At 35.8% G+C, this 26948-nt stretch overlaps 1 protein-coding gene across 2 annotated transcripts in view; it reads left to right on the top strand.

The window, feature by feature from the left end:
- The window catches only part of RAB23 (RAB23, member RAS oncogene family), a 49323-nt gene that overhangs the window by 5509 nt on the left and 16866 nt on the right, over positions 1–26948 (top strand). Inside the window, exons 2-6 of one of the 2 annotated variants that reach the window (XM_072642538.1) lie at positions 3383–3596; positions 5949–6034; positions 17953–18109; positions 20416–20498; positions 26122–26214. In XM_072642538.1, the coding sequence (XP_072498639.1) occupies positions 3442–3596; positions 5949–6034; positions 17953–18109; positions 20416–20498; positions 26122–26214 (574 nt within the window). In that variant the 5' untranslated portion in view covers positions 3383–3441. The remainder of the gene's footprint in view (positions 1–3382; positions 3597–5948; positions 6035–17952; positions 18110–20415; positions 20499–26121; positions 26215–26948) is intronic. The other variant, XM_072642539.1, reaches the window with a different exon arrangement.

Genomic DNA, 26948 nt, shown 5'->3' with positions numbered 1-26948 from the left:
CACACTTATACAGATAGAGAGTACAGGGTGTGTTATATCAGAAGACATGATATTCACACACAAAAAAAATAAAATAAAAATTATGGGATGAAGGAGAAAAATACTGGGAAGAGAAAGGGAGAAATGGAATAGGGCAAGCCATAACTCATAAAAGAGATAAGAAAAATCTTATTCAATGGAGGAGAAAAGGGATAAGGGAAGAGGGAGAAAATGAAGCTACTCTCTCCACATGTGGCTGAAGGAGGGAATAACATGATCACTAAATTTGATATGAAAATTTATATCACACCACAGGAAAGTAGGAGAGGAGGTGACAAGTGGAGCAAGGGGAATGTTAGAAGGGAGGGCAAATGGGAGAAGGGAGCCACTAGAAATAAACACTTTCGAGAAGAGACAAGGTCAGTTGTAAGGGTGTAAAATAAGAGGGGACAGGGTAGGTCAGAGGGCAATATAATTAGTATTACACAACATTATTATTATGGAAGTCTTTTGCAAAACAACACATATTTAGTCTGTATTGAATTGCTTGCCTTCTCAGTGGGGTTGGGGAGGGGGGGGAGGGGAGAGAAGTTGGAATTCAAAGTATTAGCAATGAATGTTGAGAATTTTTATTGCATATAATCAGGAAATAAGAACTACAGGGATAGCGGTATGGAAATTTATCTTGCCCTTCAAGAAAAGAGAGAAGATGGGGATAGGAGAAGGGTGGGGTGTGATGGAAAGGAAGGTACATTGAGGGAAGGAGTAATCAGAATGCAAGGTGTTAGGAAGCAGGGGGAGGGGAGTGATGGGGAGAAAAATTGGACATGTTACAAAGGGGGGAAAAACAATTAGTATTAAAACAATAGACTGAATTAATTACTGAGAATAAATCAATGACATCTTTAGTTTGGAGAAAAGAATTTCAGTCTAAATTTCTTAGAGGAAGGTAACCTTGGGTAAAATTTGGCACTGATGGAAAAGTCAAAGTTTTAATGGTAAATTTGATTTTATGATTGCCATTTAATTAGGAACTAGAACATGTATAGAAAGGCATATAAGCCACTTAAGACTTGCCTCAAAAGATGTTCCTTAGCCAAAGTGAAACTATAATCATATTTGAAACCTGGTTATTGGAATTTGCCATTTTTAGATGCTATGGGACTATTAAGTGACTGTTCTTCTGAATCTAACTCCAGGTATGGGTAGCAAGAAAGGCAATCTGAGCCTCCAATGCATGATGCCAGTAAGCTGATGAGAGGCTGGTATGAACTGCATAGATGATCTCAAGGGAAGGGTGGGAGAGCGGCTGTTCAGCCTAGGCCGAGGTGGGATTCTCCTGACTCAATTTCCCCACTGACACCTGGCAGACTTTAAGCCTGACTGAATGCAAGTGGATAATCTAATCCTGCCTGGAATTGACATGAAGTTGGGGAGATATTGTATCCCTGCAATGTCCTTACTATTGGTGGCAATTTCCTATAGTCAAAAGGTTTGTAAGCTTAATATCAGATCTATTCAATTATGCATTATGGGTAGGGGAACATCCAAGGTTGTCTAAAATTAAGCTATTAGCATAGAACTTTAGGCCAACAACATTAAGTTAGGGTCCTTTAATTCTTAGTAATACTGTGGAGACAATTAGGTCAAGAGCTTGTGAAGTTAGCAACATAAATATTATCTGTGTCTCAGTTGGTTAATGTTTAAAAACAAAAAAAAATTCTTTTCTAGTCCATATTGTAAATGCTTTAAAAAGATGTATCACCTGACCAAAAGTCTGAATTGCTTTATCTGTTATAAACTGTGTTAAAAATAAATAAATAAAAATAAAGTTAACTCACTTGTTATTTACGGTTTTACATATATTATCTATTATCTACATATATGGGGAGTGTGTGTATGTGTGTGTATTCATATATCCACACATTGATATAGTGGATTTTACCTTATACCTTTTTAAAATAAAATTTTGTTCTTTAAATATTTATTTTTCTCCCTCACATCTCCTCCACAAAAAAACAACAACAAAACTCTTATAAAAATATACATAGTCAAGCAAAACAAATTCTCATATTTACCATGTCTAAAACTATGTCTCATTCTGCACATTTAGTTCATCATCTCTCTGTAAGAAAGGTTATAACATGCCTTATCCTAGATTCTCTAGAATTCTACAATCACTGATTGATCAAAGTTCTTAAGTGTTTCATAGTTGATTACTTTTTTTTTTTAACAGTGAATTGTTCTCTTGGTTCTGCTCACTTCACTCCATATCAGTTCATGCAGGTCTCCGGAGATTCTCTGAAACCATCTCCTTAATTATTTCTTGTGCATAATAGTTATAGTAGTACATAAAGTCAAGATGTTATATAAATTCTTTAGTCCTCTCTATATTTTATATATTCTTTCTCTATACTTGTGATAAAAACTACTTGTGATAAAAACTATTCTCTTATGCATACATATGAATACTGTTTTGAGCATATATGAGGCTTTGGGTGTCTATGGAAACATTTTATAAGTTATCAATTTTTAAAATTACATGATGTGGGTAAAAATAATTATATAGAGTTTGCTTGGTACCTGTATTACTGAAGTGGACTTTTGTTATAGTAAATATGTTCATTGTCTCAAATAGCTCCAGGACCTTAAGATGAAATAATAGTTTTTACATTGAATTAGCAAAGTGGGGAGAAAAGTGCTTTGAATTCATTGTGGGAATTAGGAGGTTGTCATCTGCTTTTTATCTCCATTCCTTTTAAGTTCTGGAATAATTTATTATATGTAGTAGTGAGTTTTATTGAGTGGTTTTGTAATTTGGTAAAGTTTTGCCAGTGGTGGTTACTCGAATATTTGATTAGGGGAGAGGGAATTAAAAAGTCACTTTAACTTTGTAGAAAGACAGAAGAAACTAAAGAGTTTAGATTTCTTCTTTTCCTTGCCAGTTATGCAAATAGTACAAAATCAGGTTATACAGAGTGACCATTACTTGCTTGGCCTAGGACTGGAAAAAGCACTTTGAGGAGATAATATATTCTTTGTGGAAAATTCATTTCATTGAAACTAAATTAGTGAAGAAGTATTATTAACAGCTAATCACCAGCAGATGGATATAATTTTATTTTACAGAAGTTTTTTTGGTAGTAATATTCATTCTAATGTAATTTCAGCAGTGTTGATTTTAGGATTTTCAAAAATTACTCTCATTTCCTGTTCTTGTTGCCAGTATCTCAAAATATGGAATAGAAAAACTGAGCAAGATCTGCATTATGGTATTGCATGATAAAGCCAAGTAATATTTTTGTGCCAGTAAATCTTGATTAGCAAATTGGAATTATTTTCCTTTGTGGACTTTTTAGTAGCTTTCTCTAACCTCATGATGAACATAATTTTTTTATTACAGATTTGAGAGAAAAAATCTAAGTATCTGAAATTGATACAAAAATTTATCTTCAACTCAGAATGTTGGAAGAGGATGTGGAAGTGGCCATCAAGGTGGTGGTTGTTGGGAATGGAGCTGTTGGGAAATCAAGTATGATTCAACGATATTGCAAAGGCATTTTTACAAAAGACTACAAGAAAACAATTGGAGTTGATTTTTTGGAGAGACAAGTCCAGTATGTACTTGATTTTTTTTCTTATTGCCTTTACTATGTGATCTAAGTCTGGGAGACCTATAGAGATGTCATTATGAAGAAGCAGTATGATGTAGGTGCATTGAACTTGAAGTTGGAATATGTTGGAACTTCAGACCCTTAATAGCTGTGTGTTCATGTGCAAATAACAACCCCTCTGAGACAAACTTTCTTTATCCGTAAAATAAAGATGCCTATGATACTTACCTTGTGAGGTGGTTGTAAGAATAAAATGAGATAATTTATGTTAGATGTTTTATAACTTCAAAGTGCTGTGTATATAGGTCAACTATTATTGTAACACCAATTTCACAAACTTGTGCAGGGGTAGGTTTCCTATGGCAATGGTCTGAGTTAATGGCACGTGAGGCAGTTGTTGATGCTGTATTATTTATTATCTCTTTGTGCCTCTGTCTTTTCTATTCCTATTACTTCTTTCTTTATTCTTTTTTCTCTTTCCTTTTTTCCCCTCCCTCACTTTTCTTCCTTTCCTTTCTTTTCCTCTACCAGCAACACACTCATTGGTGACACTTAACCTAGTTAATTTTTGGCTCTCAGAAAAAATTTTTCACTTGTATTAAGAAGTTTTATCTGAACCAACACAGGATGTCCTTTTGTTGGCAGAGAACACATTGATATTAAGGATTTGGTAGCAGAAAACAGATTTGGAGAGGATTAAAGACTTGTTGGTAAGAGAATAGTTAATTTAATTGAGTCTTAGAAGGACAGGCTTACTCACAATTAAGAAGTGAATTTAAAGAAAAGACAAAATAGTACTTTTTGTTGGTCCTACCCAGTTTTGACCGGGGCAGCTAGGTGGTGCAGTGAATAGAGCACCAGGGCAGGAGTCAGGAGGACCTGAATTCAAATCTCACCTCAGACACTTGACACTCATTAGCTGTGTGACCTCGGGCAAGTCACTTGATGCCAATTGCCTCATCCTGGGTCATCTCCAGTCATCCTGATGAATATCTGGTCACTAGATTCAGATGGCTCTGGAGGAGAAGTGAGGCTGGTGACCTGCACAGCCCTCCCTCACTCAAAACAAAGTCAAGTGCAAGTCATGTCATTGTTTCTCTGATGGCATGGTCTTCTTCAGCAACGAAGGACGAACACACGCACCCAGTTTTGAGTAGGACATCAAGGACAAGGGTGGAGATCCTGTGTGAATAGAAGAGACTGTTTCCCTTCTTGGACATCCCCAAGATCTTATAGCAACTAACTAATTATAGCTAATCATATAGAAACAAAATATGTATTATAATAATCTGTCTTCAAGGAAGGGTGTGATAAGTATACAGGAGAGATATGAGCAAAGTTCTATAAGAATTTCAAGAAGGGAAAAGTTACGTGTAGCTAGGGAGATCAGAGTAACCTTCATGGAGGAAGACAGCACGTTAATTGGGCCTTAAAGTAAGAAAAATATATAAGCAGAGCTGTGGAGGGAGTATTTTCAGGCTTATAGATATAAAAGAATGCAGTGTAAAATCAGGGTGTTACTAGTAGTTCAGTTTTCTGGAAAGGTAGAGTACGCAGAGTGAAAGGTAGAATACAGTAGGATAAAAAGCTAAGTCAGAGCCAGAGTGTGGGGGAGCCTTATAGTTCAGACCATGTAGTTTTTACTTTATCCTATAGGCAGTGAAGAGGAGAGTGACAAGAGAAATGTGTGGTAGATGTCTATCTTAGAGAAGGTTAGAAAGTAGATGCAGGGCAATAATTAAGAGGCTGTTAACAGTGGTTTAGGCAAACTGAAATGAGAACTTCAGTAAAGGTGGTAGCAGTGTGAAGTAGAAAAGGGAGGAAGCATTTGAAAGAGGTTGTGCTAGTAAGAGGTAGTAAGACATGGCAATTAACTTGTGGGTAGGAAGTGAGGAAAGAATTAAAGAGGACTCTGAGGAAAAGGAATAATTCTTTGCTATGGCTCTCTAGGAGGGAGAGAGAAGTTCAGGTAAGGGGGAAAGTTAAATGAAACAAAAAAAAAGATAGCAATATTTTTTTTAAAAGAATCCTGGGATTTCAAGCTTGTGTGATAGGTAAGGTAGCAGTACCATGAACTCATATAAATAAGCTAAGAGGGGAAAGGACAAGCTTTGAGAGGGATGGGAGTGGAGAAGAAGACGAGTCTGTTCAAGGCAAGGGGAAGAGAAAAAATAAAGACAAGAAAAGGAAAGATTCTTATGAGAGACTTAATGTTAAAGCAACATTGCCAAAACCTATCTAAAAAGTTCATTTATTATATATTTTTAAGAACTTTCGCTTTTCGAAAAACAAAATATTGAATTGTCATTGAATTTTTCCACTTAAAATTTTTAATTAGCATGTCTTTTATTTCAGGGTTAATGATGAAGATGTCAGGCTAATGCTATGGGATACAGCAGGTCAAGAAGAGTTTGATGCAATAACAAAGGCTTACTACCGAGGTAAATTTTGGTCTTGTTCTTGTTTTCTCCTGTTTTTATGGATAAATAAGACAGTTCAGTTTTGTTGCCTAATATTTTCTCTTTAGAAATCGTTATAATTTCAAAATATTCTAGACACCCAAATTCCTAATATTCTTTATACCTAAGTAGGTGATAAGTGGTACTTCATTTTATAGTAAAAAAAAAAATCATATGAACATAGTGAAGTAATTTTATCATTTTTAAATTTTTTAAATCATAGAAAAGCTGTGAACTTTTATTCATGAAATCAGAACAAAATTTGTCTTGTCCCAAAGTATTGGTTCTTACTTAGTAAAAGTAATACCTAATTATAAGGATATCATTCATCTTTTTCCTCTGCCTTGAAAATATGGGATCCCTTATAAGACCTAGTCTAGTTGTTGTCAGAGTGAGTCTTCTGAGGTCAAGAAGTTTCTGTACTGTCCTTACCAACAAATACTTAGTGAGGGCCTACTGTGTATTCAGTGTTACTCAAGGCGTTGTGGAAAATACAATAAAAGTATAAGATGTTCCCTTCCTAGTTGAAAAAATAAGCATAGTATTCTTGAAATAGCTGCAAAAAGAGAGAGAATATAGCAAATTATATAATATAGACTATAAATAATAAATTCAGAGTAAAGGAAGATAAATGAGGATGGAAGGAGCAATCACTACAAGATTAGAGCTTCAAAATAGAGAGTCAGGAACAAGTAATAAAAACTTCAGGTCTCTAAATGAGACTGAGGTAAATGACAATTTCCTGTAAAAACACCTCTTTTACTGTTAGAATTTTAAAATATTATTTTCTTGGATTAGTATGACTCAGCAGTGACTATGTGTTTGTAATAACATAGCACTAAATAAATTTATTTAGCATAGTATATATTTAGTGTAGTGTAATGCAGCCTGTTAACACTAAGTAAATTCTTTAGTGGGTCTGTGATCTCATCTCATCTGTTTGGATATTCCTTCCAACTTTTCAGATTTCAACCCATAGTTGCTCTCTTATCCCTCACAGGTCTTATTCATGTCCTTTCAGCATGCTAAACACATACTTCTTGGTCTTTATAATAATGTTTGGGTACCAGTGTACCATCCAATTGTCTTTCTTACCTGTTATATCTGTTGTTCTAGCTATACGACTGACTCATCTCCTTTTCTGGGCAGACAATTCTTGGCTTACATTTCTTATACCACTTCTTGGTGATGCAGACTTAAAAAAACTCAGAGTTGGAAGGCACCTCAGTGGTCATCAAGTCCAAAACATCTACAAAAGGAACACGCTGTAACATCCCAGTCATGTTCATTCAGTCTCTGCTTGAAGACCCCAAGGAATGGGAACCCACCACCTATTTATGACTTGCTCCATTGCTTTTTTCTCTATTTCTTGTTCCTATGTAGTAGAAGTATTCTTTATTTCTGTAAATATTCCGTCCATTTCATCTCAATGATCAATTTTATTGGCTTATAATTGGGAAAAATTGTTTTAAATAATTTCCTTTATTTCCTCTTTGTTTGTTCTGAATTTTCCTTTATTTCATTTTTGATTCTGGCAGTTTTCATTTTCCTCTACTTTTCTGATCATATTAGCTAACATTTTGTATTTTGTTGGTTTTTTTAGCTCTTAATTTTATTTATCAGTTCAGTTGAGGTTTTTTTATTTGTTGTTTTAATTTTATCTCTACTTTGATTTCACAATTTCTCTTTTTGTGTTTGGTTGGGTTTTTTGATTTGTTGCCATAAAGAAGCCTATTCATTGAATGGGTGTATCTCACTCGAAGTGAGAATGTGATAAGACTAAGCCTGAAAGGGGCCAGGGTCTCATATTGTATCCTAGACAATCTTCATTAGTCCTGATGAATATCAGGCCACTGGACCCAGGTGTCTTTGGAGGAGAAAGTAAGGTTGGTGGCCTTGCATAACCCTCCCTCACTCAAAGCAAAGTCATCTGCAAGTCATGTCATCATCCTAATGTCATGGTCCACTTCAAGAATGAAGGAAAAACACAACAACAACAATTCTATGCCCAATTTAATGACCTGTTTTTTTCTTTCTTCAATGAAAGTGTTTAGAGATAGACATTTTCCCTTACAGATTGCTTTGGGTACGTGCTGAATGTTTTGGTAGATTGTCTCATCATCGTAATTTTCTTTGATGATGAAATTATCTGTTGTTTCTGATTTGTTCTTTGACCCACATATCTTTGAAGATGCTATTTAGTCTCCATTTTTATTTGAATAATTTTTTCAAGTACTCTTTATTGACTGCTTTTTATTACATTATGATCATAAATGAGTCTGTTTAATATTTCTCCTATTTCATTTTTTGAGATTTTTATGCTATACTGCACAGTTATTTCTGTAAATATACCATGCACACCTGAGAAATATGTATACTCCTTTTGATTCCCATTCAGCAATTACAAGAGATCCATCAGATCTAACTTTAATAAAATTCTCTTTATGTCCTCAATTTTTTTATTGTTTATCTTTCTGTTAGATTTATCTAGTTATGACTAGGGTATACTGAGGTCTCCAACTAGAGTTTTGCCATCTTTTCCCCCTTATAATTCAATTAACTTTTTCATCAGACACTTAGATGGTATGTCATTTGGTTTTGTTGAATTATTCGTGGTATCTGTAGGTGTAATGCAGTTTCCAGGCTTGTCTTTTAGCCCTTGTTTGTTTTTTACTCTTGCCTTTGTTACCTTTGCTTTTTTAGAATTTGCCTGTGGTAAAATCACATCCTTGATTTTAAGTATTTGATCTTTTAATATTTCAGGTATGTTTCTTGTAAACATTTTATTGTTGGCTTCTTCTTTATAATTCATCCTTATTCTGTTTTATGGTAAATTCATCCCATCCACATTCATGGTTACATTATTAATTGTATTTTCCACTCCATCATATCCTCTTCCACTTTTTAATCTTCACCTTCCTCTTTGAAGAGAAGATGGTAAAAGACTTATCCCATTATTCATTCTTGTTTTCATCAAATTATCTGGACTGCACATATTGGTTCTTATACTTTTTCTATTCTCTTAATTTCTCTTTTATGATGATCCACCCTCCAGAGTTGAAGTTTGTAAGTTTGTGACCATTCCTTCTCTAATCATCTCTCTTTCTTAAACCTCTTGTCTACCCTTCACATGTTTTTCTACACCAAATGCTCTTTTGCTTAGCTCAGATGAGAATGGAAGTTCATTAGTTTCCCACTCCTCCATGTTTGTACTTTTCTTGAGCACCGCAGTTATTAGATATATTTTCCTTTCTTCATTTCTTCCATGCTGTATTTTTTATTTTCTTTTTCTTTTCTCTCTTAAAACCAATAAGAAGAAACAAAACTAATCCTCAGATCTCGTGTTTTTCTTTCTTCCTCAGTGGTCTCTGAAGACAGAGCCATTACAAAAGGATACCTATCTTTTCTCTCTCTAATAGAATCTAAGCACTTCATCATTTAATCACCTCCTCTTGCTCAAATGTATTTACTCTTTTGAAGTTTCTTGTATTTTTCTTTCTATTTCTTCCTCTGTCCAACCTCAGTTTTTGGATTGGGACTTTGTCGTAAACATCCCCTTTTATACTCTTGGATGGGCAGGTAGGTTCTGTTTAATCGATCTCTTCTGAAGTCTGGATATTGCTGTAGTTCTGGATGTTGTCACCTTTACTTGACTCCATCCTCTGCTTCATTGCCTGCCTTCTGCCTCTGTTTTCCATTGGCCCAATGCAAGTTCAGCCTCTGTCTATTTCTTCCACAATACACAATTCAGATTTACTTCATCCCTTGCTTTGGCCTCCTCAGCCTTGATCTGAGGTGAGAGATTGTGATGATTTTGGACCTCTTAGAAGGCTCCCCATTGTATACTTTATTGTTAAATTGGCTTTGCCTTCTGCTATTACTCTTAAAGTGCTCTGAGACATGGCTCTGTTTCTTGCTGCTGCCCTGAGAGTACAGGGCTAAAGTCCTACATGTTAGGCTGGCTTCAGACCTCTCTTTATAGATTTCCTTGTTAAGAGCTCCATCTGGCTTCAGACTCTGTTTTACCAGAACTTGCACTGGCTTCTGATTCCCACATTATTGTCTTTCTCTTAGTGCCTTCAAGGTTCTAATTATCTGTGTGTGAAGTCCTGTACTGACTAGTGGAGTTCCTGCTGTTTCCCTTATTCCATCTGGTGTTTGTTAAATTGGTGCCCTTGTAGATCTGTGCTGGAATGTGTGTGAGAGAGCTGGAGTCTTCTAAGAGCTTTCATGTTACAGTCTTAAAAGGAGGTCCCCTACCTTATTGAATTTCATCTTATGGGTTCAACCCAATTCACTAGTCTGTCAGAATCCTTTTGAATACTGAGTATGATCAATTTGTTAGCTTTGTGATATCTTAAAATTATCTGAGCATGCTATCTATGTCTTTATTCAAGTCATGTATGAGTATTTAATGTACTGTTTAGTACAGTACATGTATTAGTAACATGTACTGTTAATACTGTTTAATACAGCATAGGACAAGCATAGATATTTGAGGGTGCTCCTTTACAGACCTCCTTCCTACCTTTAACCGTTAACAATTTCTCTTTGAGTCTTGCCGTCTTATTCTCTCAGAATCCATCTCTAATCCATATATCCCCATTTTGTCCACAATAATAGTATGCTGTGTTTAGCAAAAGCTTAGGTAATATCTAGGCAAACTGTATTCACTGCATTTTTGTCTGCTAGTTTACTAATCTTGTAAAAAAAAAAAAAGAAAGAAAGAAAATTAGTTTACACTGGCATAGTCCATTCTTGATGAAGTTGTGCTAGCTCTTTATAATCACTATTTCTCTTTCTAAATGTTGGCCAACCATCTTTAATAGCTTCCTACTCAGAGTATCTAGCTCCTTCCTCTTCAAGTAGAGCCTCCAATCTTTTAGTAAGCTCTAATTATATAGCTGTCCTTTCTTTTCTTTTTTATGCTATTTCTTCCACTCATACTCAGATTCCCTTCTTTGCTGTATTAAAGCTTCATTTGTCTTTATTTTAGAAACCCTTCATTCTCTCTGACAACCTAAAGTATGGAGAGGCATTTTGAGTCCCTGCTTATTCTCCAGGAAGATCATCCTATATTTGGAACACAAATAACAGTCACTTGACTATGGCAGAAATATAAGTATTACACATTTGATTCAAAGCACTGCACAGTTTTCCCTTTTCTCCGAGGTAATTGAGATTTTCAGCTTTTTTTAAAAAAAAAATTACTTGTAGGTGTGTACACCTCAACCCTAAGAACCTAGTTAAAACTTTTATATCTAATTAATACCCCCCCTCAACTTGACAGGCTCACTCATCTTCCTTTACTTAATCTAGATAACAGTTTCACATATACCTCTCTTTCAGCCTGTTATCTCTCACCAATTTGTCCCACCCACCAATCTACTCAATTTGTTTTATTTTCTTAATTTTCCTTTTCTTATTTACTGTGCCTTTCAAACTACCTTCTCCTTCTTGAATCTACTCTTTTCAGGTTCTACTCCCTTGTCTATCTTGATTTGCCTTAATTCTCTTCCTCTTCTCCTTCTCCCATAATCTCCCATAGAAGCTGGAAATAGAAAATTGGAAAAAAAAATTGTAGACTCTATTAATACTTTTAAAGGTACTAATATTGTCAAATTCTCATTGATATCTGTCTGTGTACACTTACTATTTTTCTTTATTGTGTTTTCATTGACCTTCAATTTTCTCTGTAAGGGCAGCTAGAAGGCATAGTGGACAGAGTACTGGCCTTGGAATCAGGAGAACTCATATTCATGAGGTCAAATCCAGCCTCAGACACTAGCTATGTGACCCTGGGCAAGTCACTTAGCCCTTTTTACCTAAGTTTCCTCATCTGTAAAATGAGCTAGAGAAGAACTGGCAAACAACTCGAGTATCATTGTCCAGAAAACCCTCCCAAAAAGGGGTCATGGAGAGTAGGACACACCTGAACAACAAAAAGCATCTCTGTAAGAATATTTATACTAAAAAGATGGGTTTCAGTTTCATGGAAAAGCTTGGTGTCATTGAAAGTGATGCATAATTTTCTAAATCCAATCTGGTCTATCATCTTCTTGTTCAATTCCGTCCTAAGCTTATTATTCATCTACATTGTATATCAAAACAACATGGAAAAAAACAAGCTGTTCATATCCAGCTCATAATGAAACTTGAACAAAAGTCATTCTTCATTAGCTTACTTTTTCTGTGTGGATCATTAGGCTCAATTCTTCTTTGAGTTGTTATAAATCTTACTTTGGAAGCTTTATAATGTTGTGGGACTTGATGTAGTCAGTACAAAATCATCTGTAAACAGGAGCTTCTGCAGGGATGCTCCACCAACTTTAGGAAATCCCTTTTCCATTTGTACCTCGTGGTCTGATAACAGAATATCATTTGTGGAAATCAGTCTTTTCAGGAATAATTTATTCTCGGAAGTGAATGTTATATAAAAACAAAAGACGTCAATAAAACAAGTAACAGTTTTTAAGAAAAATAATCTACATGTCATTGATGAAGAAGATAGCTTTTTATAAAAATGTTGATATCAAATTTGTCAATTTTTTCAGTGACTTCATACAGAAGGGAAAAAATTATATGAAAATAAATTCAGAGCATCACATCTCTTATTTTCTTCACTTTATTCTAGAAAAAAGCTATTGATCTGCTGTGATTTTCTTTTCAGAAGATGATGTGCATTATTTTCCCTCATCTTGTACTTTTCTGAGTTATAGCAAATTAATTGTTTTAGGTGTATGATAGAACCTGAAAGCTGTAATAGACCTTGGTAATTATGAAAGCCAGACTTCATTTTGCTGCTGAGAAAAGGAAGATGGAGGTTCAATAACTTATTCAAGACTGTACAGCTAGTTGTTTGCAATAGGCATTCATAATTCATTTTAAGGTTAATCATGAATTTAAATTCAGTAAACCAATTTCTTACTTTCAGGGAAAAGCTTTGTTTTTATACATTAACAGCTACCATAATTAAGCTCATATAAGTAGTATGGAGAAAAGAAAAATTATGTGTAAGTACATAATTTTTGGGACTCAACCTAGCTCAAATTGGGACAGAGATTAGATCTCACTCCGGAGTCAACAGTTTTTCCCTTATACTTCTTCCTAGATAAACATTAAAACTAAATTTTTTCTAATACTTTTGGAAATCAGATCACCTTGTTGGGGTATAGGATGAATCTTTTTTTAATTATTAAATTCTGTGTAATTTGAGATTGTATTATGGTGATGTTCTAGTGTTTGGTGTGTTTTTTGAAGGGTTTTTAATGCTGTGTAATAATTTAAATTGTTTACATTTCATAATAGTGGCTAACATTTATATATTGATTTTAAGTTAGCAAAGTCCTGCCTCTGACATAGACTAGCTATGTAACCTGAGCAAGGCACTTAGCCTTTCACTGACTGAACCAACTTTAAAAAAAATTTCTTTTTAGTATTTTTTCCCTAGTTATATGTAAAAACAATTTTTAACATTCCTTTTTAAAACTTTGAGTTCCAAATTCTCTCCCTTCCTTCCTTCCCACTCCCCCATTCCCATATTGAGCAGGCAAGCAATTCAGTATAGGTCATACATGTGTAGTCATGCAAAATATGTCCATAATAGTCATGTTGTGAAGGAACACATAGGCAAGAAAAAAAACCTCAAGAAAAATAAAGTAAAAAAAAAAGTGTGCTTCATTCTGCATTCAGACACCATCAGTTATTTCTCTGGGGATGGATAGCATTTTTCATCAAAATCCTTCGGAATTGTCTTGGGTTGTTGTATTGCTGAGAATAGCTAAGTTATTCCCAGCTGATCATCTTATAATATTGTTGCTTCTTTGTACACAATACATTTCCCTTTGCCTCAGCCCATGCAAGTCTTTCCAGGTTTATTCTGAGAGCAGGATGCATCATTTCTTATAGTACAATAGTATTCCATCATAATCACATACTACAACTTGTTTAGGCCATTCCCCAATTGATGGGCTTCCCCTCAACTTCTAATTCTTTACCCTCAGAGAAGAGCTGCTATAAATATTTTTGTACATATACATCCTTTTTCTTTTTGTTTTTTATCTCCTTTGTGATACTGACCTAGTAATGGTATTGCTAGGTCAAAGGGTATGCGTGCCTTTGTAGTCTTTTGGGCATAGTTCCTAATTGCTCTACAGAATGATTGAATCAGTTCACAACTCCACTAATAGCACGTTAAAGTCTCATTTTTCCTGCCTCCCCTTTGTCATTTTCCTTTTCTGTCTTATTAGCCAGTCTAATAGGTATGAAGTAGTATGTCAGAATTGTTTAATTAACACTTCTCCAATCAATAGTGAAAGTATTTTTATATGGCTTTGATTTTTATATAGCTTTTGTTAGTTCATCTGAAAACTGATCATATCATTTGTTCATTTATCAGTTGTGAAATAGTTTTTATTTTTATAAATATGACTGAGTTCTCTATGTATTTGAGAAATGAGGACTTTATCAGAGAAAATTGCTTCAAAAAATTTTTTTCGCAGTTACTATTGCTCCATCCTATGCCCTCTCCATTTATTCTATTCTCTGTCTTCTTTCACCCTGACCCTCCTCAGGTGTTTTGCTTTGGACCACCTTCTCCCCTGGTCTGCCCTCCTTCTATCCCCGCCATCCTCGCTTTCTTTTATCCCCTTCCCCTCCTACTTTCCTGTAGGGTAAGTAAGATAGATTTCTATACCCAATTGATTATGTATGTTATTCCCTCTTTGAAACAATTCTGATGAGGTAAAGGTTCACTCACTCCCCTTCACCTCTGCTCTTTTGGAAAAGCTTTTTCTTGCCTCTTTTATGTAAGATAATTTATCCCATTCTGCCTCTCCCTTTCTCCCTGTATATTCCTCTTCCATCCCTTAATTGTATTTTTTTAGATGTCATCCCTTCATACTCAGCTCACACCTGTGCCCTCTGTCTGTACTCTTTCTAACTACCCTAATAATGAGAAACATCTTATGAGTGACAAATATCATCTTGCTGTGTAAGAATATAAACAGTTTAATCTTATTAAGTGCCTTGTGATTTCCCTTTCCTGTTTACTTTTTATGCTTCTCTTGAGTCTTGTATTTGAAAGTCAGATTTTTTTATTCAGCTTTAGTCTTTTCATCTAGAATGCTTGAAACTCATCTTATTTCATTGAATATCCATTTTTTTTCCCCTGAAGGATTATATTCAGTTTTTTGTATAGGTAATTCTTGGTTGTAATCCTAGCTTCTTTGCCTTCTAGAATATCACATTCCAAGCCCTTCGATCCTTTAATGTAGAAGCCATTAAATCTTGTGTTATCCTAACTGTGGCTCCATGGTACTTTAATTGTTTCTGTCTGGCTGCTTACAATATTTTCTCCTTTACCTGGGAACTCTGGAATTTGACTATGATATTCCTGGGAGCTTTCATTTTGGGATCTCTTTCAGGAGGTAATCAGTGGATTCTTTCAATTTCTATTTTGTTCTCTGGTTCTAGGATATCAGGGTAGTTTTCCTTGATAAGTTCTTAAAAGATGATATCTGGGCTCTTTTTTTTATCATGGATTTCAGGGAGTCCAATTATTTTTAAATTATCTCTCTTGGATCTATTTTCTAGGTCATTTGTTTTTCCAGTGAGATATTCACAGTCTTATAGTTTTTCATTCTTTTAGTTTTGTTTTATTGATTTCTCATAAAGTCATTAGCTCCATTTCTAATTTTTAAAGAATTATTTTCTTCAATGAGCTTTTGAACCTCCTTTTCCATTTGCCCAATCCTGCTTTTTAAGACATTCTTCTCCTTATTGGCTTTTTGGACCTCTTTTACCATTTGTCCTAGTCTTTTTTTAAGGTGTTATTTTCTTCAATATTTTTTATGTCTCCTTTAGCAAACTGTTGACTCATTTTTCATGATTTTCTTGCTTCACTCTCATTTCTCTTCCTAAATTTCCTCCACCTCTTACTTGCTTTTCAATCTTTTTTGTGCTCTTCCATGGCCTGGAACCGTGAGGAGGGTCCCTGCTCCATAGCTGCCACGTGCTCTACTATGTTGGTGCTCCTCTTTGCCCTGCGACTGCCACCCAGGACTGCAACCCAGATCTGAATATGGGCAAAAGCAAGAGAGTCTTGCCTCAGTGATAGCAAGAAGACCTTTGTAATTTCCTTTTAACCAGTTGTTTGACCTCGTTACCCTCCATAGGCTGATAGCTCCAGAAGCAGCCACTGGCACCCAAGTTCTGCTCCTGGTTTGCTAGGGCCAGGGCTATGCTTTTCTTTGGCATCTGTGGGCTCAGAGGTCTGGAAATGGCTGTTGCTGCCAGGGATTCAATTGCTTTGAGGCCTACTCCAGGTTTGCTGGGTCCCAGTCTGCATTGGTGCAGCCCTCAATGGACTGGGCACTTCTGTCACCCTGGTGCAACAGACCTTTCCTGCTGACCTTCCAAATTGTCTTGGGCTGGAAGTTTGTTTCACTCTTTTTGTTTATAAATTCTGCTGCTCTAGAATTTGTTTAGAGTTATTTTTTAAAGTTTTTGTAGGAGTTTGAGGGAGAGCTCAGGCAGGTGCCTGCCTTTTCTCTGCCATGTTGGCTCCACCTCCCCCAACTTTCTAAGTTACAGGGAAAATATTGACCTGCATTGGTAGAGGGAGGTAACCATAAAATTCCAGTTCCTCCTGTTGCTATCCCCTGTTCCTTGTTTTTGTCCGTAGTTATTACATATATACCTTGAGCTTCTCAAGAATTTATTTGCTTGTCAGGGATTAGTACTTTTTGTTTGTTTGTGCAGATATATTTACTGTCGGTTGAGCTTTAGTTATTTTACATTTCTATCTAGGTAACTAAAAGTTCATGTTAGGAAATCTAACAGTGTTTGGAATTCTTGAAAGTCATTTGAATTCTCTAAACTTCATTATACTTTTAAGAAGATTGAAGAAGCTATTATTGTTATTTGAAATATTATCTTTCTGTAGTCATGAAATATGTGCATACCTCTGTGGAAACAAGCCGACCTGTTGTGGCCTTCCAAGAAGTAATATACTGACACAGTTATTTTTTTCTCTACATTATTTATTTGAATTTTAATTATAGTAACTGTTAATGTATAAACACAACTTTGTCCTAAAAATAAGCAGTTCATTTATTGAATTTAAATCATGGTTAGCCTTAAAATAAATTATGAATAGCTATTAAAATTAAGTGTATATATCTGTTTATGCTTATTTGCCACATGTATTTGTCCTAATTTTGTGGGAATACTTTTTCTTTGCATAATATCCTTGTCTTTCCTTGACAGCCATTCAGCCCTCCACTGCAGTAGGTAATAGATTCACTGCTGAAGCTTCCACTTCTACTCCTCTTAGTATTACTATTATTATCATTATCTATCCCTTTGCTCTCTACACTTTTCTCCTAGTGAAACACAAGCTCCTCTTCCTATAGGATATTAAGTTGTCAGATTAAAATTTTGGCTATTAATAGGAAGCTTGGAATGAGTCTAAGAAGATGTCTTAATTCTTAGAAACAGTATTTTGCTTTCACCAAAGGAGCTTTTCTCTCTTCTTGCATAGCTGCAGCTGTCCTTACTGTTTTCAGCTTCAGTTGTAAAGCCCTCTTTTCCCTGGAGGTGGATTGCCCAGTTTTGGGTTGTTCTCTTTGGAGGAGGAGTGAGTTAAGTTTGTACAAGTAAACATGATCTAGACTAGTTAGATCATTTGAATTTTTTCCTATAATATAATTCTTGAAATGGAATTCAGGACTTTTGTTAGATTGGGTAGTGGGGGCAGAACGACTCTTTCAACTATTCTCTTAAATATGTAACCCACTTAACATTTCAAATAAGCATACTTAAGTGCAAGTGAAATAAAATCTCCTTTTCCATGATGATTCATTAGTTTTAATAATAATTTCTGTTTTTGGTATTTATAGGAGCCCAAGCTTGTGTACTTGTGTTTTCCACTATAGACAGGGAATCTTTTGAAGCAATTTCCAGTTGGAGAGAGAAGGTAGTAACTGAAGTTGGAGATATCCCAACAGTACTTGTACAGAACAAGATTGACCTCTTGGATGATTCTTGTATAAAGAAGTAAGACAGCCACTCTCTTTTAATTTTACAGAAGTCAAGCATTAATTAAATTTGGCATTACTTACCCTTATAAAATTTAGAAAAGCTGCTTTTAAAGACTACATTACACCAGAAATCAACATGGACTGTTCTCTGTGAATGGTTTGCATAGTTGTATTAATGCTGAATTTAAAATGAGGGGGAGGGGAAATTAAGTATATTTTAAGGGATTCTTTTGCATTTGGATGCTAGATCCATTTTTTAATCCTTTTTATTTATGCAATTCAAGTAGTGGTAGCTCAAATTTATATTCAATTCAGTTTTAATTCATTAACATTTATTAAGCACCTACTATCTGCCAGGTACTATGCTAAGTAGTGGGAATACACATAAGAAAAGAATAGGCCCTACCTATGAGGAACTTACAGTCTGATGGAAGAACATAACATACCAAAGGGAGCAGGGAGGGATCACCAGGGGATATCCAGCACGAGGGCATGTTGTTCTGTAGAGTCAAAGCCAAGCTGTGCAGCTGATGGAAAATGGAGTTACCAGGAAGGTTGTGAGCCCTAAATAAAGGAAAGGTTTGGAAGGAAGTATTTCTAAAGTACTTTAAGGTTTGCAAAGCACCGTTTGCCATCGGCAAGGATAATATGGTTACTATCCTTAAGTTGAAGACATTTAAAAACTGTATTGATGTCTTTTGTTTTTATGCCACCTTAATGTCTGAATATGAATCTTCTCTACCAGTGAGCTACCCTGTAACAAATAACAAAGGCAGGGGTAGAGAAGCAGTTCAGCCAAATTAATCAGCCCATCACCAGTCTGCGACGATATTACAATTTCACATCCACTGTATTCACTTCTGCAAAGAAAGCAAACGTATTTTCTCAGTTCTTCTGGACCAAGCCTTTTCAGTATGATTATGCCACTTTTAGGATTGAAGACATTTTAGGTATCACAGATCCTATAATACTTTCACTGAACATTGAAATATTAAATTAGCATATATTATAACATACACATAACATTATACATATTATAATATATAAATTAAATGTTTTTAATTCTCAAAATAGGCACTTTATTGTTTATGATGTTTGGTAAGTAAATGAGAGGCGGTATGGACACTTAGGAAATATGTGACCAAATAGAAATGCAGCGATACCGCTAGTATTTAGCTCATAGAGTGACTCTGAGGATCAAATACAGTAACATATGTGTACCACTTTGCAAACCTTAAAGCACTATCTAAATATCAGGATTTTTTTAAAGAAATCTGTCTGTGCAGTTTAGAACTATAGAATTCAAATCCTCAAATGGAATTTAGCCATCAGCTTGAACCTACTATTAAATAGATTTACAGAATTTAACTTAATTATGGCTATTGATGCTTTGAAAAATCTTGGCTTAGTTTTCTTTTTAAAACAATTCCCAGTAAAATAAAAATTGGAAGTCCATGTTGGTATCTTTGTGTGCATTGCAATGAAGATGCCAACTTTGCCTTTTGCCAAACTGAATTGAATACAAATTGGAGCTACCACTACTTGAATTCCATAAATAAAAAGGATTAAAAAAATGGATCTAGCATCCAAATTGGCCTTTGTGGCCAGAGTGAGTATAAGAAGTATTTGTGCCTGAAACGTTCAGTTTAGTTTGTTGCCTTTTTTACAGAGTGGAAAAAAGAGTCTCACATAAAATGAAGTAGAACCATGCCAGCTATAATGACTTTAGAGTCACAGACATACAGAGTGATGGCTTTGTAGAACTGTTGTTGCTACTTGGGATGGAGATTGGTGGGTTATATGTAAACTTTTGTTTAGGGCTCGGAAAGAGTAAAGAAAAGTGTTACTACTAAAAACTCTGACCCCCACCACTAAAAGTGTAGTTACTCAATTTATTTCATTTAATTGGGTTTCAAAAATCAAACTCTTTTAAAATCTAATAAGTAAAATAAGATCTTGGTCTGGTCATTTCCCCCAAATTATATTCAGCAGTATATAAATTTGATAGGGCAACTAGGTGGCATAGTGGATAGAACATCAGTACTGGAGCCAAGCTGACCTGAGTTCAGATCTGGCCTCTGATACTTACTAGCTGTGTGACCCTGGGCAAGTCACTTAACCCTATTTGCCTCACTTTCCTCATCTGTAAAATGAACTAGAAAAGGAAATGGCAAGCTACTCCAGTATCTTTGCCAAGAAAATCCCCAAAATGGCGTCATGAAGAGTTGGACAGAACTAAACAACAAAAATAAATTTAATAATAATTGTCATAGTATAAAATTATGTCTTTATAAGCATTTTCTTTTCTAAATTTACGTGCAGTGAAGAAGCTGAGGCATTGGCAAAAAAATTAAAGTTAAGATTCTACAGAGCTTCAGTGAAAGAGGACCTAAATGTAACTGAAGGTAAATTGCTTTTTAAAAAATTAATTATAGAGTATTGATGTTCCGTTTTATCCTTGCTGTCACTATTCATTAATGTACCTCCCTGTTCACAGCCCCGCCAACCTGAACTCGGGTATCATTGCTAAATATGTACTATTTCAGTAATGTAATCTCTTGGCCTAATAAATAATTTATTTAGGTGTTTATTTAGCAGTAATGTTGGTACTTCTTGTTGATGGTGGATTAATGATATAAATACATATTGCAGTGTATATAATGCATAATTTCTTCCAAACATGTGCCTGTCTTAGACTTTTGTACTAAAGATTACTGAATTGCTTTAAATTCCCACCTGGTCATTGACTGCCCCATCAATTTTTTATAAGTAAATAGCATTCAAGAAAAGTAATTGACTTAGGATAGTGGCTTCATTATGTGTTCCTGAACATGTCCTTCACTTCGATAGCTCTCTAGGCTAGATTCAGTCTTCAGTCTGTACAGTTTTAACGTAATTAAAGCAAATACTTATGAGTGAATCCATTTTGAGATCCTAGATATCAGTTGTGTAATACTTGAGGAAAAGGGTTAAACGTGTGCCACTTTCTACTCTCGCCAATGCAGTTATGAAAAGATTTGCAGTCCTATCCAGGTATTTTGTATACGTTAGCTGTAAATATTTCAGGACAGTTAACAGTCTCTCCAACCCTGCGTGTCCTGTTCCACCCCACCTCAGCTCCAGTGCTTTACTTCTCTAGGTTAACTATCCTAATTCATATTCAGCTCAAATGCAGATTATGTGTGTGTGTGGGAGGGGGAGGTTAGAAAAGATTTGTAGTCTACATTGAAATTATATTTATATCCTAAACTCCAGGCAGGAGTTTGTTGTGCAAGTAAATAAGAAGCAATAAGCATTTATTAAAGGACCTATGGAAAGACAGGACTGTATTAGATGATGAGACATGGAGAAGGAAATGGCAAACCATTTACATAAGACTGGTTCCTGCATTCAGTGAGCTTAGTCTAGTAGGAGGATTGGCCATAAATAGATATAACTGTATCTATAGCTATAATACACTATAAAATGATGAATACATTTAGAAAGGTACAAAATAAATTTCTACAAGAAGACTGAAGCTGGAAAAGATTATTGGCAATAAGAGAAAATTAAGGAAGGCTTCCTGGAGGTGGAAGTATTTAAGTTGAATTTAAGTGCTTAATCAGCAAGCATCTGTTAAACTTCTCTATAATGCTGGGCACTGGAGATGCAAAACCAGAAATGAAACATTCCCTGCCTCTCCAGGAAATTATATTCTATTTGGGGAAAACTTGTAACGTATATAAGTATATATAAAATAGTTGGGGTTTTTTTACATCAGATCTGTGATTGGATCAGTATAAGGAATTTCTGATGAGAAAAATCCCTCTGGTAATATTTATCAGCACCTTCCTTGCAATTAGTATTTTCACTGAGTTGCCTGAGGCACCGAAAGGTTAAGTGACTTGTTGAGTATGTGTGACAGATGGGATTTTGAACCCAGATCTTCTTAACTCAGACGTTGATTCTATTCCTTCCTAAACCAGATTATTTCTGAATGTGGAGCTGAGGGCATAGGTTCTAAAAACTGTGGAGATGAGAAAAGGTCCTCTGTACAAGGTGGTACTTGAACTGAGCTTTCACAGAATTGAGAAATTCTAAGATGAGGAATCCTCTAAAAGCATGGTGGCAAGGGAACTGTATAAGTAATAAGAAACAATGTCAGTTTGTCTGGACTACATTAAGTATATAAAATGGGATAGTGAGTAGCGTAGAAAAGCAAGTTGGAGCTGCCTTGTAGAGGGCTTTAAATGTGTGGTACTCCGTCAACTCCTAGCACTTGTCCCCTGGATGAACTGCCTAAGCCCTGAGAGAAGTTGTCCCTGAAACCTCTTTAGATAATGAAAACCCACCTGAACTCATTCCTCAGTAACACAGCCTACCCCAGGGCGTACCATTCTCATCTCTGTGATTCTATACGCCCAACTTGTCATCATTCAAACCCTGTCCTCCATCATGTAGTCACCTAATCCTTCATTCCCATTCCCCTCATCCCAACTCCCACAACGTCCCACTCCAAAACTCCCCTCCCCTTCTGCTATGTTCTCTATGATGACTCCTCTATAGGGAAAAAACTTGCTTTCATCTTAAAATTTTTCCTTTCCTACTCCTTCCATCTTCTGAGTCTCACAAAGACTTGGCCACTTCCTGATTACAGTGTCGCCAGCACAATCTACACTTTTATTCATTCCTTCTGACTCACTGGTTGAGGTGGGGGAGTTGGACCAGCCCTAGCTCCCCATTGCTATTTTCAGCTGCTCCCTCTACCAGCATTACTCAGTAAGCTCCCCTTGTTTAAGGTTCACTCAGTCTGTATCTACCGCTCAGACAAAATTCTGGTAGCTGTTGTCTACTGACCTCCAGGACCCTTTTCTTCTTTCCTCAGAGTTCAGTACCTGGCTCATGATCTCTCTTTCTTCCTCAGTTCCTGCCCTCACATTAAGAGACTTCAACACATATATTGATACTTCCTTAAAAACCATAACCCCAGGATGAGGAACCTGCAGCCTTAAAGCCACATGTGGCCCTCTAGGTCCTCAAGTGCAGTCCTTTGACTGAATCCAAACTTCACAGAACAAATCCACTCAATAAAAGGATTTGTTCTGTAAAACTTGGACTCAGTCAAAAGGCCACACCCATGTACCTAGAAGGCCACATGTGTTCTTGAGGCTGAAGGTTCCCCACCCCTGCCCTCACCTCACAGTTTCCCAGCTTACTCATTTCATATGACCTGCTCCACCCCTACCTCAGCCACACACAAAGGTGGTCATGCTCTTAATCTTGCCATCATTCACAAGTGCACCACTTTCATGTTTATGAAATCAGAAATTCCCTTATCAGGTCACAGTCTATTGTCATTCTGCTTCTTCCTCTGCCTTAAAATTCCAAATTGTTCATCTTTACTATTATCTCCTTACCTTTACCCCCTCAATTCTTTCCTAGGTTATAACCCCTTCAGTAGATACACTTTTCCTCCCTTCGCCGTCTTGAGCCCTTGACTGTCTAGACTGTCCTCTTCTCTTGTGTCTTTTGCCCCCTTATTCCCAATCTTCCCCTGCCAAGCCTCAGCCCTGCATTCCTCCCACCATCTACTTCCTTTGCACCTAGACACGTGCTGCTGAATAAAACTGGAGAAAATCATGAAACCATGCTGACTAGGTCACTACTGAGCCCTCATTTTTTTTCAAGGCAATTATTTTTTTCCTCCCTAATTCACTCATTTTCCCATTCACCACAGCAAATCTTCCAAACCTTTTTGTCTCTCCTCAAATCTACCATAGTTCTCCCTAAGCTCAGAACCTTGTCTTGTGTTTTGGGGGAAAAAATAATACCATTCTCCAAGAGCTCTCTCTTCTTCCCTCCCCCTCATCTCACATCACCTAGATGCCTTCTACATTTCTCTCTTCTTTTGCCTTATCTCACATGAAAAGTTATCTCCTTGCCAAGGCATACTCTTCTACATTAACGAGTGATCCTATTCCGGCCCATCTTCACCAGCAGATTGTCCTCTCTGTCATCCCCATTCTCACTTTCTTCAATCTCTCCTTGTTTCCTGGCTGCTTCTCTTACTGCCTACAAATATGCCCATGTCACCTCTATTCTCAAAAACTTGATCCATCCACCCTCTCTAGCTTATGTCTCATATCTCTTCTACCTTTTATGGCTAAACTCCTTAAGCAGGCCATCTACAATAAGTACCTCTACTTCCTTTCTTCCCATACTCTTATCTATAATCTGGGTTATAACCTCATCATTCAACTAAAATTGCTGTCTCCAAAATTACCAGTGATCTTTTAATTGCCAAATCTAAAGACCTTTTCTCAATCCTCATCCTTCTTGAATTCTCTGTAGCCTTTGATACTATTTATTTACCCTCTTTTTCTACTCTCCACATCCTGTCACTCCATACATATATGGGCATGATTAGGATCTTTTGGTTTTAAAGAAGTGGAAATATTTAGACACATCAAGAAATAATTAAGAACCCTCATAGTAATATTTGTTATCCACTCTTGCTTAATGATATGGAATAATTGCATAATAAGAGAATGCTTCACTTGATCTTGGTGACCACAGTTCTTTTCTTCTGGACTCACCAGAAGGTGTCTGACCCAGACATAGCCCAGAGTTACTCACTTACATTAAGCTTGCACTCATTGACAGAGCCCTGGTTAGTAAATTATCATGGAAGCATATGTTTAGAGCTGGAAGGTACCTCCAAAGTTATCGTATCCAAGCCCTTCATTTTACATGTGAAGAAACTGAGGCCCACAGAAGTGAAGTAACTTGAAAATTTTCTTAACTCCACGTCCAGTATTCCATCCACTATACTACATTGACTCTCTAAAATATATATCAAGAAATAGAGCTAAGAAGGAAGCAAATGTTATGTGACAGGCATTGTGCTAAGTGCTTTACAATTGCTTGATTCTTACAACCATCTTAGGAAGTAGGTGCTATTATTATCCTCATTTTACAGTTGAAGAAACTTAAGCAGACAGGTGACTTACCAAGGGTCAAATTTGAACTCAGGTCTCCCAAACTCCAGACCCAGCATTGTATCCGCTATGCCACCAGATTACCTGTAAGGACCTGGGATTTCACTGATCTAAGGATGTCTCATGATGAACTATCATTGAAGGTTAACACCTTGTCTACGATTTGCAGCCTTTGTTGCCCAGAGCAGTAAAAGGTTAAGTGATTTTCTCAAGGTCACACAGTTGATATATAGTATTTCATACTCAGGTACCCTGCTTCTGCAAGTAGGGGTGGGAGTAGGTAGATGTCTTCTTAAATCTCTTCTCTGGGACCAAGTTTGGTCATTTTAATTTTTCAGCGTTGATTTGTTATCATTGTACATATTATATGACGTTGTCTTTCCATGCTTCTCTGCACTCATTACCTTTATAATTTCTTAGAGCATAATATTCCATTACATTCATGGACCCCAATTTTTGTGGCCATTTTCTAATTTAATCAAGTGGCCATTTACTTTATTTCTACTTCTTTACTACCCCAAATAGTGCCACTACAAATATTTTGGATTGTATGGGGTCTTTCTTTTTGTCATTAATGTCTTTGGTATACATAGCTGGGTGGCTCAGTTGATAGAGTACTGGGCTTGGAGTCAGGAAGACCTGAGTTCAAATATGACCTCAGACAGTAGTTATGTGACACTGGCAAGTCACTTAATTTCTATTTGACTTAATCTACCAGAGAAGGAAATGGCAAACCACTCCACTATCTTTGCCCAGAAAACCCCATGGGCAATATGGTCCCCAGAGTCATGAAGCATCAGACACGACTGAACAACAAATATATATCTACCTAACAGTGGAACCACTTGGTCAAAATTATATGGCCATTTTATTCCCTTTATATAATTCCAAATTGCTTCTCACAGTGGTGGGACCTATTCACCACTTTGCCAAAAATGAATTGGTGGGCCCCTTTTTCTACAACTACTCCTCTTCTGACTGTAATATCATTATTGTATATGTGAAATATTTTATTCACAATCTTCTTGACTGAATTGTTTTTGCATTTTAGTTTTTAAATATTTAGCAGAAAAATATCTTCATAAACTCAAACAACAAATAGCTGAAGACCCAGAATTAATGCATACAAGTAGTAACAAAATTGGTAAGTGCTAAACATAAAATAGATTTGATAACCTTATTTTTCATCTTCTCATTTCATCATTTAAGTGACCATTTACCTTTTTCAAAAATATGTTCATTTTCCCTTTGTAAAATGTAAATAGGAAAGTACAGACTTAACAGTATTTAAATGTAAGATAAAGACATAGATTCCCTGAGCAATTAGCTATATTTTATTTCTTCTGATTTCTTAGCACATATGAAATGTGAAGAGTAGAGTTATGTGAGATAGCTTAACTTTTTTAAAGAACCTTCATATAATCATAATTGCCTTTTTGAAGGAAGAACTCTACTGATAACCCATTTTAAAATTATTTTATCTAAGCAGTAGAAGTTAGGCCACCTGATTTTTTTTTCAATCTATACCCCTCAATTTCCTGTCGTGTATATATCATATAAGCAATTTTGTATCCACTTTTTAGTTTCTGTGGGAATAGTTTATATTAAAACTAAGTTTGAAATCCATAGTACCTTTATTAATGTTCAATTTAAATTTAAAAACAAAAATTGTCAATAATGCTGTATTAAACTCTCCAAATATATTTTAATGTAATCAATTGCCCTTCAAAAATAGCACCTGAAATTTGAGATAGAACAGATAATTGGTTAGAATTAGCATTTTTGAAAATGCATTTACTACTAATAGTAATCTTAGCTTTCTTTTAGTCAGATGATCATTATGCTGCCTAGCTGACCCAGTTCAATAATCTGTGCATT

The sequence above is a fragment of the Notamacropus eugenii genome, chromosome 2, assembly GCF_028372415.1.
Source record: "Notamacropus eugenii isolate mMacEug1 chromosome 2, mMacEug1.pri_v2, whole genome shotgun sequence".
Taxonomy (NCBI): Eukaryota; Metazoa; Chordata; class Mammalia; order Diprotodontia; family Macropodidae; genus Notamacropus; species Notamacropus eugenii.
This window is presented reverse-complemented; position numbering and strand designations above follow the sequence as displayed.